At 46.7% G+C, this 16,037-nt stretch overlaps 1 protein-coding gene across 12 annotated transcripts in view; it reads left to right on the top strand.

Moving 5' to 3' along the window:
• Window positions 1-16,037, top strand: part of CUX2 (cut like homeobox 2) — a 316,587-nt gene that overhangs the window by 205,888 nt on the left and 94,662 nt on the right. For 10 of the 12 annotated variants that reach the window (XM_032309665.1, XM_032309666.1, XM_032309656.1 and 7 more), the window contains 2 exons: window positions 11,191-11,301; window positions 14,919-14,966. The exons of 1 other annotated variant lie outside the window; for it this stretch is intronic. In XM_032309665.1, the coding sequence (XP_032165556.1) occupies window positions 14,931-14,966 (36 nt within the window). In that variant the 5' untranslated portion in view covers window positions 11,191-11,301; window positions 14,919-14,930. The remainder of the gene's footprint in view (window positions 1-11,190; window positions 11,302-14,918; window positions 14,967-16,037) is intronic. One more of the 12 variants, XM_032309664.1, reaches the window with a different exon arrangement.

The raw sequence follows: 16,037 nt of genomic DNA, 5'->3' as shown, positions 1-16,037 counted from the left end.
CCTTCAACCTCGCCGTTGCTAAGTGGCATCAGTTCCTTTCCAGTAAGTTCTGAAGACTCATTCCCTCTTTCTCCTACCTGCTGCCCCCACGCACCCTCACCAACCTGGCAGGTGGCAGGAGTTGGTGGGCTACTCTCCTGGCCTCCAGGCTTTTTCTCCTGCCAGTGTGGCTTCCAGAGTTGCCTGAAGCAAATGCCCTTCTCTGCTTGAGCAGTTTTCTCTGGCTCCCAGTTGCTTTCACCTTAATCTCATGGCTTTCTGACCCTAATCCCCATGAGTATCTAACATGCTTCCAAGGGGTCAGCCACTCCCCAGCACAGCCTGGGTTTTCCACCCTCCACACGCTGGCCCATGCATCTTCCTCCTCAGGTGCCTTCCCCCAGATGCCAGTACCCATGTAGCTGTTAGCCACGGTTTTCTCCCTGCACACGTCCCTTAGGACGCCTGTGTTCTTGTGTGCCTGTCGTCTTCTGCCACTGAGCTACTCCAGGCTCCAAGCACACAGTAGGCTCTCCATAAATGCTTTTTTCTCTACCTGGACTGTATACCTGTCATCATCTTCGCCCTGTACATCAGTGAATTTTTTCCAGAGCTTTCTGAGTGTCCCACAGACCTTCTTACAACCAGTGCACCCCTACTTCGAAAGAAGCTGCCCAGAAATTTGAATTTGAGAAAAGACATTGAAAACGGCACGAACTTTAGAGGTGGTGCCCTGGTTTGGAGAAGACCATTTCAGGTTCAAGGCCCAGCATTGCTTTTGCCTGACTGTGAGGAGAGGCATCATCTCTTTAAGACTAGTTTTTCCCAGCTGCAGCAGACGAGATGAACCAAGACAAGAAAAGTGACACCGTATGTAAGCGCTTAGTTCCTGTGATGTGATGAGTCACTACCACTGTGGCCCCAGCAAGTGCCTGGCACATTGTAGGAGCTCAATAAGTGCTTGAGTTAATGAATGTGTGAATGAATGAATGATTACTTAGTGTGATTCCCCCTTGTTAATGGAGCAGCTGCCCGACCAACTCGCTCAGCTGGACCAGATGTGTTAGCCCTAAGAGAGGGGTACTAGGTGTCCCTGACTCCTCACTTGACACCCGCTAGGGTGAGGACTACTTTATTTTCCTGGCACTGTGAGGTTTTACATTCGGAGAACTCCAGAATATAAAGCAGCAATCAAGGGCAGGAGGAAGTGATCGGATGTGGCTCCCGGCTCGTGGCGAGATAATTAGGTGTTTGATTGGCATCCTCTCTTAAGGACAGCCACCTCCAGGTCCTGCCTGCTGGAAGAGCTGGCGTGCTTTCCTACCTGATGTTTAGGGATGTGGTAGGGCCCTGAAGGTGGGGCAAGGCACTGAGTTGGGGGCAACTACAGGGGGAAGGGAGTTGAGGCCCAGGGTTGGCCAGCCTGTCTTTCATTCATTTATTCATACATTCATTTATTCAATAAGTATTGAACACCAAATATGAGCCGCCGAGCATTGGAGATACTTACATGATCCAAACAGATCATGTTCTTGTCCTTCTGGAGCTGACATTGGAGGAGCGTAGGCAGTGGAAATAAACAGTCAACAAACAAGAGAAGTAACTACATACATGTGTCTGTAACAAGTGGCATGAAGAAAAGTAAGCAGAGTGAGAGACAGGTAAAGTAGCAAGGAGGTGCTTGCTGTTTTGAATAGGATGGTGAGACAGGCCTCTGTGAAAAGGTGATGTAAGCCCAGACCAGAGGAAACAAAGGAAAGATCAATGTGGAATTCTGAGAAAACAGCATTTGGGGCAGAAGGAACAGTCAGTGCAAAGACCCTGTTGTGGGAATGTGCTTGATGAGTTCAAGAGCCAGCATGTGGCTGGAGAAGTGTGAGCAAAGGAGAAGTAGCAGGAAGTGGGGCTAGAGATGAAATCACATGGAGCCGTGATGTTTTGGTGAGTACTTTTGGTCTTGGCTCCCAGTCGGTGCAAGCCATGGAAGAGTTTTGAGCAGAGGAGGGACAAGATGTGCTTAGGTTTAATAGCATCCTTGTGGCTGCTGGATGGGGAAGGTACTGGCAGCAGCAGGGAGCCCAGTGTGGAGGCTCCTGGGTTACCCAGGCAGGCGATGACAGTGGCCTGGCCTAGGGCGGCCAGGTAGACAGGATGAGATGTGGTTAGATCAGACTGGTAGGATTTGCTGATAAAAACAGTGTCCCCACCACAGCCCTGGGCCTCAGGACATAGAAAGTTGCTACTCTCTTGGGGCCTTTAGGTTGGCATTGGCTCCAACCCAAGCAACACCTGAGGCCCCTGAGCACCCAGCACTTCCAGGCACTTCCTGCAGCCTGGACCCCCTGCCAGCCACAAGTCTCTCACCCTGCCTGTGCCACCAAGAGGGATTGGATGCCGTGAGTCCATTTAACACTGGTGAACCCTAGAGGCAGAGTGGCCAGGGGCTCTGCCTGAGCTCACAGAGCCAGTAAGCAAGAATGTCTGAATTTAAACCCACTCCGTCTGCCAAATGTCAGTTCTTGGGCTGCCTCCAATGAGAAGCAAATTGCCACCCGGATTTTCTGGAAGCCAGACCCCTGAGGGCTGCTAGGAGGGCCTGATGGACTATAGTTGTAATTATCTGTGTTCTCTTTGTGACCCATCACCCCATAAGGGCAGGACCTGGGTCTGGCTTGTTCCAGGCAACATTGTAGATCCTTAAAAGGTGAGTAAATGTGTATAAATGGATGGATGGAGGAACAGACAAACAGAGGGACAGAGGCCCAGCCATGCTCCTGGTCTTCAGGCCACGTGGGTGCTTGTGGAGGACAGACAGGTCAGGGCAAGTATACCTCGTCAGTATCTGGGGGAAAGAATCCAGAAAGACACAAGTTCAAGTCCCCATGATGCCACTTCCCAGCCGTGTGACCTTGGATGAGCAGGTACTCCGTGTAAAATGGCACCTGCATCACAGACCATTCGTTTGCTCCCCCAACAGATGTTTCTAGAGAATCCACTGTGTGCCAGGCACTGTTGGGAGAATTAAATGAACTTTCGTGTGCCAGTTAGCATGGACCTAGTATCTCCATAGTAAGCCCTCTATGGGACAGTTATTGTATTATTGTTATCACTGCACTGGGAGTTTGCTAAGAAGTGTTGGCAGTCTCACCCACACATCCAGGCCTCGAGGTTTGGCCACATTCCCCTTAATGGGCTCTTTGACCCGAATGTGAACTGTCTGTCACCCCTAGCCCAGCTGATGGAATGCAGTAAAGCTAGCTTGGCAGGGAACTGCTTCTCTTAGGCACCACCCCTTGCCCCAGCCTCGGATAATTGGCCCGATACATCTTGGCATCTGAAATTTACATACGGTGCAGGGAGTGATGGATGGCTCTGGTAACTGGGCTGTCTCTCAGCTGCGGCTCAGTTATCCATCTCGGCAGGCTGCGGAGCCATCCGTCTTGTCTCCTTGTTCGTGGCAGGCCGGCATGTGCCCCCAACCCGGGTCATCCTGCAGCCTCCTCCCGGCGCTGGCCTCGGAGGCCCTCCTGCAGGCGTCACTCCCACCATGCTCCACAGCATCCCCTGAAACCCTTCTACTCAGTGTTCGGCTGAGACTCTGACGGTCAAGCCCTGAACGGCTCTATGGACCAAAGATGCAGAATGAGACATTTGGTATGCACAGAGAGGGTCTTACCTTGCTTCTGCCACAAAGGACTTCTCATGCTTATATCTGCTAAGAGTCATTCATTCGCAAATGTTTATTGAATGCCTACTATGCACTCAGCACTGAGCTAGAACCCCTGGCTACAGCTGTGAATGAGAGAGGTACAGTCCCCACCCTAAGGGACTGAAATTCCATTAGAGAGTGTGAACACTGAAGATCCTAGACATTATGCCCATCACTTTACCTACTTGCAATCTGGTTCTCAAGGGATCTTTAAAATAAATCTATGGGCACAAATTTTTACCTCCATTTTACAGACACAGAAACTAAGGTTGAGTCTTTTGTCCAAGGTCACGCTGCTAGTGAAGTATCAAAGCCAAAATTTGGATACAGGTCTATGGACTCTAAATTATATCATTGTTTCCCAGACAGACAAGACTCTTTCAGAGTTTCTGACACGTAACATTCATTCATTCATCCATTCATCCATTCATTCTTTCATCCATTCATTCATTGGACCAACAATCATTTCTAGAGTGCATACTATGTATCGGCAACTGTTCTAGGCAATGAGTATATAGTAAGGTAAAAAGGACCAAAATCTGTCTTGTTCTTGTGGAGTTTTCATTGTCTCAAATAAGATAAGTGAAATACACAGTGTGTTTGATAGTGATACATGTTAAGGAGAATAAAACCAAATACAGGGAACAGGGAGACCAGTTAAGTGTTATTGCAATAATCCATTCCTCTGCCTGGAATGCTTACCTTCTGTCTGACACACACATCCTTGTGGCCCCAGGTCAAATACTCCCATCTTGGTGACCCTTTCCCCCCAGTCACAGTAAGTCATCTTGCTGTCTTTTCCCGTTATACTTTCTTCACACTTTTATACTGTATTTAGGCACACAGTGTTGGAATCGACCTGTCTTCTCCACTGCACTGTGAACTTTTCAAGGACAGGGACCATGTTAGCTGGTTTCTGCATACCTGTACCTGGCACAGAATTGTGGCTCAGTAATTAGTTAGAGGGATGATTGGATGGGGGTGGGTGGATGGATGGATGATTAATTAGATGGATTATGGATGGATGAGTGGATAAGTGGATGGGTGATTGGACGGGTGTGGGTAAAGGGCTTCCATCCTAGGTAACACCTTACTGGGCACTGGCAGCCCTTGCCCAAGTTGGGCACCACGTAGTGATTCATTAGAAGGGGTAGGTAGGTAAAACTCTACCTCTCCCTTGCCCCATCAGTTTCCATAACCCCTCAGAGGCAAGACAGAAGATATATTAGGGTTTCATTCTTCCAAGCATGCTCTGGAGATCTTGTCTTCACATGTTGGCCTTTGTCCCCTTCTACCAGAATTATTTTATGCCCTAGCTTGTCTACCTTGGTTTCTGAGCTCTTAGAGAATACAGGCTGTATCTGATTCATTATGGCCCTCCCCCTTATCTCATGCCTAGCACACTGGAGACCATGGATGGGTGGATGGACAGGTGAATGGATGGAGAGGGTCCATCATCTCTGGCCGGATCTCCCTGCAGTAAAGAGAAAGCGGAGTTCCATGTGTGTGTTTGGGGAAGTTGGTGACTGCTCATCCTGGTTTTCCAGGCCTGACCTAGAATTTCAACCATCACTTTGGCCACATATCCTTATAGGAGGTAAGGTACTTAGTACACTCCATAAATATTAGCATAAATATACTAATAGGAACTCAGAAATGTTAGCGATGAGCTCTTATTTTCTATAGGGAACTTCTTTCTGTGTAAGATTTCATTTGAAGACAAGATTCTAGGGCTTTAAAAAACGAAATCTGATGTTTTATCATATATTTCCAAATGGGACAAATATATATTTGAAAGGACTAGCAGGAACACAAAAGAGATGCCTGGACTTGGAAGGGAGAGTTTATGCAGGCTTCCTGGAAGAGGGGACATTTAAATGGAGACAAAAGGATGAATAAGATCACTCACAAAGAAAGAATGAAATCATCCAGGCTGAGGGAATGAAGTCTGTGGAGCCATACAGCTGGGAGACCCTGCTGCATTTGGATCCCTGCAAAGAATTCAGTCTGGCTGGGAAGGAGAGGAGGAGAGGGGAGGACGGCAGGAACTGACAGGGACCCAGTGACACCTGAGGTCCTCACTGCCTAAAGCCCGATCCCCAATAATAACTGCATTCTTTTTAAAAAGTGTCTTCTTAGAGTTGGTTTTGGGAGGACATGTCTGAATCCCCCAAAAGTGTGGTTGTCTTTGGAGATGATTGTCTTTGAAGCTGACACATTGTATGTGCTGTCCCCCCAGGACATATGACGGGGGAACTGACATACATACACATAACTTGGGTTGCGTCTTAATGTGTTTCTTCTGTGAGAACATAGCATCTAGCCTGAAGTTTTGTATGTAGTTGACACTTTAGGATCACATGTTGAATTTCAAAAGCAACTCTTGTAAGATTCCCCTTCCCTCCTGCTTGGGAGGCACAATTTAGCTCAGAATGTTCCACCTGCATCCCTGGAGATAATTCACAGTACTCCTTCCCCACCTAAGACCCACCCTTCTCCCTGAGCAAATCCAGTCTGTTAAACAGCTGTGTGACTTGAGCAGGTAGTCTAGGCTGTCTGTGTTCTCAGTTTCTTCATCTTTAAAATGGCAGAATCAGATTCAGGTAATTTTGAAGTGTGGGACGTAGATTGACTGCTGGACATGAGATGATTGTAAGCAGTCAGTAGACCAGGCTTTAGAGGGATCTACTCATGTCAGCAGGAGTATGTATTCCTTCTCAGTGCTCTTCCATTCCTTCTAACAAGAAGAAAAGTCTGTCTGGTGCTACACTACCTTTAACATCTCTCTAGCATTTGGTAACTAACCTCCTTTTATACCAAAGACACATAGCAGTGCTTTGTTTTATTAGTAGTTTATTTCAATGGCTGCCATCTGTTTATGACCTGGGATTCTCTAGTGATTAAAAAAAAAAAAGTATCCTTTTCAAATGTACTTACTTAGGTCAAAAAGAAGAGGGGAGGTTTATTATGAAGGTCAAGAACAGGCAAACTTAATCTATGATGCTAGGGTCGGAATAATGGCTACCTTTAGGATGTATTCACAAGGAGGCACAAGGGAGCCTCTAAGAACACGAACACGAACATTCTATATCTTGATCTGGGCAATGGTTGCAAGCGTGTAGAAATTCAGTCTTAAAATTGAGCTTAAAGCTATACATGTCTTAAAAAGAAAGAAATGGGAGTCAATTTGAAGATAAATATTAAATAGTAATTCATGTGGTATATTAATATGGCAAAATGCATGCCAGAGGGGTGTGTGTGGTTGAAGTTTGAACAATGATGGACCCGGCGACCCAAGTTTCCTTCTGGTTCATACGTTCCGAGACTCTGAGTGCTTGGAAGATCTAAGTCTCAAGGTTGCCCAGCACACTGATGGCAGATCCTCTCAGAGCTCGGGGCACTTGCTGGGCAGTGGGCACTTACGGTGGGGAAGCAGCAGGACTGTAGAGCCCATCTTCCCACAGAAGAACCCTTCCATCCCACCCCAGCTTCTTCCTGCTGCTCCTGGTCCTGGGTGCAGCTCAATCCCAGCTTCCTTTTTCTCTGTGCATTGGCCCGAGCCTCAGCTGCATCCATCATCTGCTTCAAGCTCATTAAAATTATTTCTTTTTAGTTGCAAATGGGCTGTTTATGATGATCATTATTTGAATGGTCTGCGCTGGGCTCCGGGCTGTCTGTCTGCTGCTGATGGCAGGTTAATCAGATGAGTCTCCTCCCGGCCTGGGCCTGGTCCAAAGTCTGGGGCTGTGTTAATCATGGCTCCCCTAGGGCTGGGGGCTGAGGGCCAGGGTGGGAGAGGAATGGAGTTCTGCTTGATCATCAAAGGAGGGCCTTGCTAGTCGTGTATGTGTGTAGTGGCTCAGACATTCATTTCTAAAACTCTGCTTCTAAAACCCAGCTTCAGACCCGTACTGGTTTACGTTTATGAGAGTTTTTTCCATTCCTTTAAAATAAATACAGTGCTGGGATCTTTTTTATTTTAAGTGTTTTTACTTATTTTTTTTAAGATTGTATTTATTAATTTGACAGAGAGAGAAACAATGAGAAAGGGAACACAAACAGGGGGAGTGGGAGAGGGAGAAGCGGGCCTCCCGGTGAGCAGCCCCGATGCAGGGCTCCATCCCAGGACCCTGGGGAAATGACCTGAGCCAAAGGCAGATGCTTAAAAATTAAGCCACCCAGGCACCCTATATTTTGTTATCTTAAATAAGCTCCTCAACCAGCGTTCAGTTTCACAACCCTGAGATCAAGACCTGAGCTGAGATCGAGTCAGACACCCAACTGACTGAGCTACCCAGGCACCCCAGGCATATTTATTTTAAAAGACTCTCATTGATTCTGTTGTTGGCCCTTTGCTTTGTTAGTGTTCAAATGCCCTATCTTTTAGGATGAGTGGGAGTGGTTTTTAATGTTTTTCTTTGATGCAGTAAAACTTGGCTATACTCTGTTGATCTTCCTTTTTCTTTCTTTGGTGATATTTTTATGGACCTGTAAAACCCAGAACTCTTAGAATCACTGATCTAGTGATGAGACCTGAGATGTTTTCTGAACTCTCAGTTTATCCAAATAACAGAATAATATCAGCCAACATTTATTGAACACTTGGTCCTGTGCTTGATGGTTTATACAATTATACCATTTAAAACAAGCTCCCTGAATATCCCCCGGCTAGTGGAAAAGTGGAGCAGAAGTCCTACGAAGAGCCAGGCATTATAATTTTGCCTTTATTATCCACCAACGGGATAATCCACACCTGTATTATTAGAATTGACTGTAAGTTATTTCTTAGTTGCTTCGTGAATCCCAGACAGACACACTGATGTGCTTATTACATGAGGTGAGGTACGTAAGGAGCTTAGCATGGTACCCGATACATATAAGCACCCAATGAATGATAATTATGATTATTATTTACTATTACTGTTATTGATGATTTTGTTTTTAGTGAGCTTACCATAGAAATGTGGCAAGAACTTAGGGTTGAAGTATGAGCATTAGAAGTAGGCAAAGTTGAGAAGAACATAGACATTGTTTGCTCTTCTCTGGCTCAACAGGAAAGACACCATGAGCTGGGCTTAAGCAGGCTTGGGGCTGGGGGTTCTGACAACATTCCCCAGCCTGGTGTTGCCTCTGCTGTGACTTCAGTGTGGATGCAGCAGACAGATTTATACCCACCAGCATCCTGGGAGGTTCTGGTGAAGGGATTCAGTCACACAGCATAATTGTCTGGTACAACACTTCAAGTCATTGGACTTATGCTGCTGTGAAATTTCCTCTCAGGGCCTGGGTTTGCTGTTTAACTGAGGAGTCCAAGTCCAACACCAACCAGGTATATTGTTTGCTGTGGTGTGGGGAAGGACAGTGTCCCAGAGATTAGAACATAATGTCAGAAACTTGATAATCCAAAACCACATCATGTCTGCCCAAGTCCCTGTTCTGCTTATTCTGCAGCAACATAAAATCACATCTTTGTCTCCAAGACAGATGAGAAAAACTAAGGGAATCTGTGAGCATTTTATCAGAACTCGCATTGACCATGACACTCCAGTTCCTTCTCTCCTGCCAAGTGAGGTTCTGTCCACCTGGCTGCACCACCTGGTTGAATTTTATCTACCTTTGATCAGTCCTTTTGCTGCAGACTTCTCCCTAGTCACTCAATATTTTGGTTGTGGTCGATTATAGTGTCTTTATTGGAAACTATTTTTAAATGATAAATCTAAAGTGGCCTTTTTTCTTCTGTCACTCTGGTGGACTGTCAGAAACTGCTTCTGTCTCTCCTCTCTAATGATACCTTCTTCTTTACCCGGCTTAAAATTCCATTGAGCATTTGTACCAGCAGCGCCTGCACCTTCAAGTCGGTGTGTCTAGTGCTGTGGCATAGAATTGACTTCAGCACCTTGGAGAGCACCACACCTCTGAAACCCCACTCTATTTCACTACTTTCATGACTTGGCCTTCTCTCTTCTAGTCCCGTGGTTCTCCAAGAGGTTAGACATTTCTCCAGAAATAGAAATTCCCTTCCCAGTTTCTCCCTAAGGCACCCTAGGCAGAGACACTTCTACTGGGCTTGGGGTAGGCTCTCCTGCCTCTGATGGGTATGAGGTTTATGGTGCTACGGTGAACTGCTATAGAGCAGATTTACCGACTCAGACATGATATAAGACAATTACCATGCATTTCGTCTCTTACAGGGAAAAGGATTTGCAGCGGGTTAATAGTACTTTTATTTCATTATCTAATGGTAAAAGTGTTTCATTGTGTGTGCAAGATGAATGCGTATTAGCGATGACAAATGGGGTCTTTCAACACGGTGCCGGGCCTCATCATACATATGTTAGATTAAAGAGTTCACCCTAGAAATACACTCTTGCATCTGCGTGTGTGTTTTTAATAAATCTGATTGCAGAAATTTATTGCATCACCGGATTTAGGAAATTATGGGGCTTGATTGCTGCAAATATAATCGGGTGATATATACAGAAATGCTCCTCGAGTTATGGTCCAGAAAAAAAGCCCATCTCGGGATGGTGCAAGAAAGCAGCAGACCACATAAACAGAGCATTTCTTGAATTATGCAAATGAAACCCGTGACAACTCATGGTGAATTGTACTCCCCTTGTGAGACTGCCACCATTAAAGCGAAGAAAGCCAAGAGAGGGGTGATCAAATATACATGTACAACCAGCAGACGCTGTCTGTGATGTGTGTGAGCTGGAGCGGCCCCCCTTCCATCCCTCACTCTTTTTTTTTTCCCCTCGACGGTACGTCCTGTAAAAACCTGGTCTGGCACCTTCATTGCACATAAGCAGGCAAGGCACCTTCCAATCCTTTCTTCTGAATCCAGGAGTCTTCAGTGAAATATTTCTTATACTTGAAGTGAACCTTAAATGATTTACTGCAGGATACACAAAAGGTCAGCTTGCTTCTTATTGGCACCTTCATTTTTCCAAAATCTACTGAAATTAAAAAGCCATCTATATCTTAAAAGGCGTATTTATGAACCCTTAAGTGTAAGTAAGTCATAGTTGGAACAGTTCCCACCTCTGATATATGAAAGCTGTCGACAGCACTTTCTTACACTATAATATGCCCATACAATATGCCGCACTTTACTATTTTGACACGGTTTGGAGATGTTTTCTACAGTTACTGACAAGCTTATGCCATCACTCCTTTGGAAATTTAAGAGGTGGGGCAGAGGGGTGGGGGAGAGAGTGAAAAAAAAAAAAAAACTCCACCCAACTTTATGGGAGATTATTGATCTTCCGATGAGGAAAAAAAGCTGTCCTGGATTTTTTTCAGTTGCATCCCGTTTTGTAAATTATTCATTTGTGCCAGGAGTCAATATCCTGTCTTTTCTCAGCTTTGTAAGTTAAGAAAACTTGTTCAGAATGCTGTTTTGTACGATGATGAAAAAGGAAAAGGAGGGGAAAAAAATCTTTCTCTTTTCTCTCTCTCTCTCTCTCTCTCTCCCTTTTTTTTTTTTTTTTTTATTGTTTCAGAAGGAGCTTAATTCCGTCGCTTCCGAGCTGTCTGCACGGCAGGAGGAGAGTGAACATTCTCATAAACATTTAATTGAACTCCGCCGGGAATTTAAGAAAAATGTACCTGAGGTACAGTATATTTGCTGTTATAGAATTAACTCAGTAGGAATGCAGATTTTTCTCTGTTCAAACTGTATTTTGGAAACTGTAGACATAAGTGACTAACAAGAAAAGAAGCTAATTAGCCACAAAGAGACATTACAGCCCGCAACCTTTGGGTGTTTCTTGGTATAGTGGCGCTCAGTGGTGCTATCTAAAGTGAGGGCAGGATGCTTCTCCTTTGAAGTCTTTGTTTCTGCAGGCTTCCTAAAACATCCACTACCCCCCGATATTCATCTCTAGTCAAATGCTTGGCCTTGACAGCAAAGACAGTTTGTCTAGGGTTCGTGATCTTATTTTCCTTTTCCATTGGTGTCGGGGAAGGACAGCTCTAGGCTCCTCCACCCTCTCTGGGCCTTCCCTCAGTCTCCTCTAAAACACCTCCCGCTGCCATAAAGAGGCCTCCTTCTTCCCCTTCCCTTCTTGCTTTGCAGCTCCAGCCACCAGCTCTGACTTTCCCAGCTGCCCTAAGGGTGTTTCAGACAGAGCGGTCCTGTCCCCTTACCCCCATAGCATAAGGGCCTCCCAATGGAAGAGACTAGAATGGGCATGTTTTTGTTCTTTACAGGAGCGAATGTGTTAATTCCTTTACTTTCTCTGTCAGGCCCCCTGTTGCTGCTCAGATCTTTAAAAAAAAAAAAAAAGGATGAAATAAACACAAAGAGGAATAATAAAGCCTTCTGATTCCATGTAATGTTATCAAAGATGTGACACATCAGAGCCACTGGGTAACAGAGACCCTGACTGCCCCCAAAACCAACTTTGCTTCTCTGTGGTCAGCAGAGGTTAATAGTTGACCTCTCTGTCCTAACCTACTCGGGAGGCCCGGATCTTGGAGGAGGGTGGGGCAGCATTTGGCATTCTGAAAGTATCAGATGTTGATTCCACTCTGCCTGTTAGAATCACCCACGGGTCCTGCTGCCCTCTTCCTGATAGAGGAGGAGGCCATGGAAAGATGGAGAAGAGGCAGGCCAACCCAGGTATTGGGCTACATGAGCACAGAGTGGTCAAGTCTTCTAGCTGTGAAATTCTCCTCACAAGTCATAAGGACCTTCAGTTCTTCAAGGCAAGAGAGGGAAGTGGACTATAGCTAGAACTTGCCCATGGAGCAAGTATGGAAGGAATCTTAGGTTTGCGAGGTGAGAGAAGGAGTGAGAGTCTCAGGTCCAAGTGTCTCCCATGTCACGCCTTCAAAAAGGCCAATTCAAGTCCTGGGCTTGACTCCTCGAGCTAAGAAGGCATAGGTGATGGTGAGCACCCTTTCTTCCTTCTTGGAACAGAGAACAATTTGGTATTTAAGCTGATTTTCTGCCCAGAAAGAGGATGCCAGAAGCTTGGCCTCTGACTCTCCATTCTGTGGGATGCACAGATGAAGCAGCCCTAGATCTTCGCAGACCTACGTGCCCTCACTCTGGTCAGCACAGATTCTCCATCTCATCCTCCTCCCCCAGGCCACATGGGAGCCCCCAGGTGATGAGGGAAATCCAGGCCAGGTTTTAAGCCTCTGAGTTCAGCTTACATAATTTTAATACTGCATAATTATGCAATTATGTAATTAGGAGGAATAAGTTTCCATTCCTATTATAGTCGCGCCTCTGAAAATTCTCTTTTTTGGAACTAGTCTCTCCTGATTGGGAGAGTCATGCCAAGGCTTTATTTAAGAACATCATCTGGCTGGTGCCCAACTCACCTCCTGCTGGTGCCTATGCTCAGCTTCCCTCCCAGGGGTGAAGCATATAGGACAGGGGGCTTCTAGAAATGGTCAGCATTGGCCCAAAGTCCTGCCAACCCACCCCCACCCCCACCCCAGGCCCTCAGATTTGAATTCCCTTGAGTGTGGCATTATGCAGATAGCTTATTTGGGTTGCCTGTTGACCTGCATCCAAAGCCAGCCTATCTCAGGACCTTGGTCTCCCCTTTCAGAAAATCAGGGGACAAGAGAGATGATTTCTGAGGCCCCTTCCAACTGCAACATTTCCTGAACGTGGACCAGAGGTTTAACCTGCTGATACGTTTTATTTTGTCTGTAAAGTCATTTGGGTTTTACAATAAGTTACCAACATTTGGCATCTCGTAGATTTCACCCAAAACCCCAGATTTCTAGTATCTTTTGAGACTCTTTGGTGGATCTGGTCACACAGGGGCTCAATGCCCACATGGCGGTCACCAGCTAGAGCTGAGCAGCTGCTACCTCCATTACATGGTGCTTGGGGCTCTCCCGATCCTTGCCTCCCAGCCTGCCTCCCGCATGTCCATTCCCTGCACCCCGGCCTCTGTGGGCACTTGAGTTCACAACCTGGGACCTGGGTTTTCATGCATTTCCTTTTCCGTGGCTCAGCACATGCATTCATAGCTCCTTGTGATCAAATCCACTAGATCCGCACACTCTCCCTATGTCCCCCCTGAAGATCCCAAACATACCATCAGTATATCACCAGCTCCAAGGAGCCCTGGGGGACACTAATCAGTGAGGAGGGGTACCCAGGACCCAGAGGCGGGATCATTTTCAGGGACAGAAACACAACCTTATCTTGTAATTAAGAGATTTATTCTTTACCTGAACATATGTATTCTTGTGCCTACGTCTTCCTTCCCTGCTTCTCTCTACTGTCCCCTCTCCCCACGCTCTGAAGCCCCCCTCAACTCCTTCTGCAGGGGTCTCTTGTGGGACGTGACTGACAGCAGTCATGGAGTCACTCGTGGGTCTCAGGAAACTGAAGCATTTAGGGTTGGAATCTTGGTGACACTAGGTTCTAAAAGGCCTCCCTCTTGCGTGCTGGGGAGAACTCACAGGAGCCAACCAAGGGAGCCCTTGGGGCTGAGAACCTCATGGTCACTTGTGAAAGGCAGGAAGTTAGGGTCCAGAAACAGGAGACTCCCTTCTGAAGACAGCTCACTACCACAGAGTTCATCAGACATTTACAGAGCCCCTCCTCTGAGCTGGGCACCAGGGGGGTGCCAGAAACTGCCCGTTCTGGAGAAGAAAGAGAGACAAGTACAGAAGTGATGTTGCTAAAATGTAAAATGGAGTCTTTGCCAGAGAAGGGCAGTTGGGTGGGGAAGCAGACAGAGATGGCCACCTGAAGGAGACAGCCCTGAGCAAGTGTTTGAAGGACAGAAGGTTTTTATGAAGGGACTTTGGTGACATGCTGCTGGGTGTGGAGAGTCGAGCCCACCTCTTCAGCAAGTGTCAGTCGTAGAATGCACCACTAGTCCCATGAGTGCTTTGCGTTAAAAACGTTCCCTGGTCAGATCTGTTCAGGAAGCACTCCTTCCTTCCCCCCCTCTTCCGGAAGTTCCCAATGTGCATTATACTAAAGGCTCCAAAAAGTCCTGCAGGGAAGAAACTTGATGTTGGACTTTATTTCCTAGGCTGATTTGGCTTGGCACCCTATGTGTGTGTACACGTACGTGTGTCTGTGTGTAGGTGTATATATGAGAAACCCTGAGGAAATCCCATGGAGCACACGTCCCACGGGATACCTTTGGGCAATGCTGGCCTGGGGGACAACAGTGCATTGCAAGCAGGGGCCACGGGGGTATCCCACCTGGCACTGTGGTGAACTCTTCGCTGATCTCTTTTTCAGGAAATCAGAGAGATGGTGGCTCCTGTATTAAAAAGCTTCCAAGCTGAGGTAAGACCCAAGGCCCATGGCATGCCACAGAAACATTCCCTGCTTCCCTTTCCTGTCCCACCTGGAGTTGCCAGAGGAAGCCAGCAGCCTCTGGAAGCTTAGGAGAAACCTGCCCATCCCCACTGCAGACTCCACCCCATTCTTTCCAGATCAGCCAGTGGTGACATGATGAGAACGGGTTCTCTGTTCTATTGGATGGGATTCTGTGTCTGGTCCCAAGAAATCTCCCTCTCCCTAGACTTTGTCCAGCCTTACAGCAGCTCTGCTATATAGAGTTTCCGTGACCTTGAACAAACCACCTCACCTTCCAGGCTTGGTTTCCCATTTTTAAAATCAAGAGGTTTGAAATCGGTGACTTTTGCTGTCCCCTGGCATTCTGCTTGGCTTTGATTCTCTAAAGTGGTCTTGCAGAGAAGTCCAAGTAGTCACCAGCCCACCCTGAAATCCTCTCTACTGACCCACCATCTGAGTATAAAACCAACCCTACTGACGTTCTCTCCTGACAACGCATCAGTCCCTATTTCCTTCGGCAGTAGCTGGGCTGTCTTCAGCCGGTTATTTCTCTGGCCTTCCTAGACCTCTGTCATGGGGCTGAACCTCCCCCCCTCCTCTTGGCTTGACTTTGCAACCAGGATTCTGAAAATGTCCGCTTGTCCTGCTGGCAAGGGAGGCAGGCGGGGAAGAGAATGGAGTTACACTGAGGCAGGGTAGTGCAAGGGGAAGCCATTTGTCAAATGTTCCATCTTCAGGGGGGCTCTTCTCAGTCTCCCTGGATTCAGGCAGGACCTGGGAAGGATTGGCCCTTCTCCGAGCTCTCCGGTGGAGATGCAGTTTAAGTCTGTCGTCCGCCAAGCACCACATTACTTTAAATCTGTCTCTTTGGAACCGCGTAAGCGCATAAGGCAATATTAAAGTAAACAATAACTAGATTTACACAAATGTCGCTGATTTCCATATTTTTCATCCCTTCATTTTATTACTCAGTTGACTGATGTGCTTATTTATTTATAGGGCCATCCAGTATTGATTCATTTGGTTGTGAGGTGCCTGATCTGAAAGAGGACGGCGGCG

The sequence above is a fragment of the Mustela erminea genome, chromosome 13 (genome assembly GCF_009829155.1).
Source record: "Mustela erminea isolate mMusErm1 chromosome 13, mMusErm1.Pri, whole genome shotgun sequence".
Classification (NCBI taxonomy): domain Eukaryota; kingdom Metazoa; phylum Chordata; class Mammalia; order Carnivora; family Mustelidae; genus Mustela; species Mustela erminea.
The sequence above is the reverse complement of the archived record's forward strand: the minus strand, read 5'-3'. Positions and strand labels throughout refer to the sequence as shown.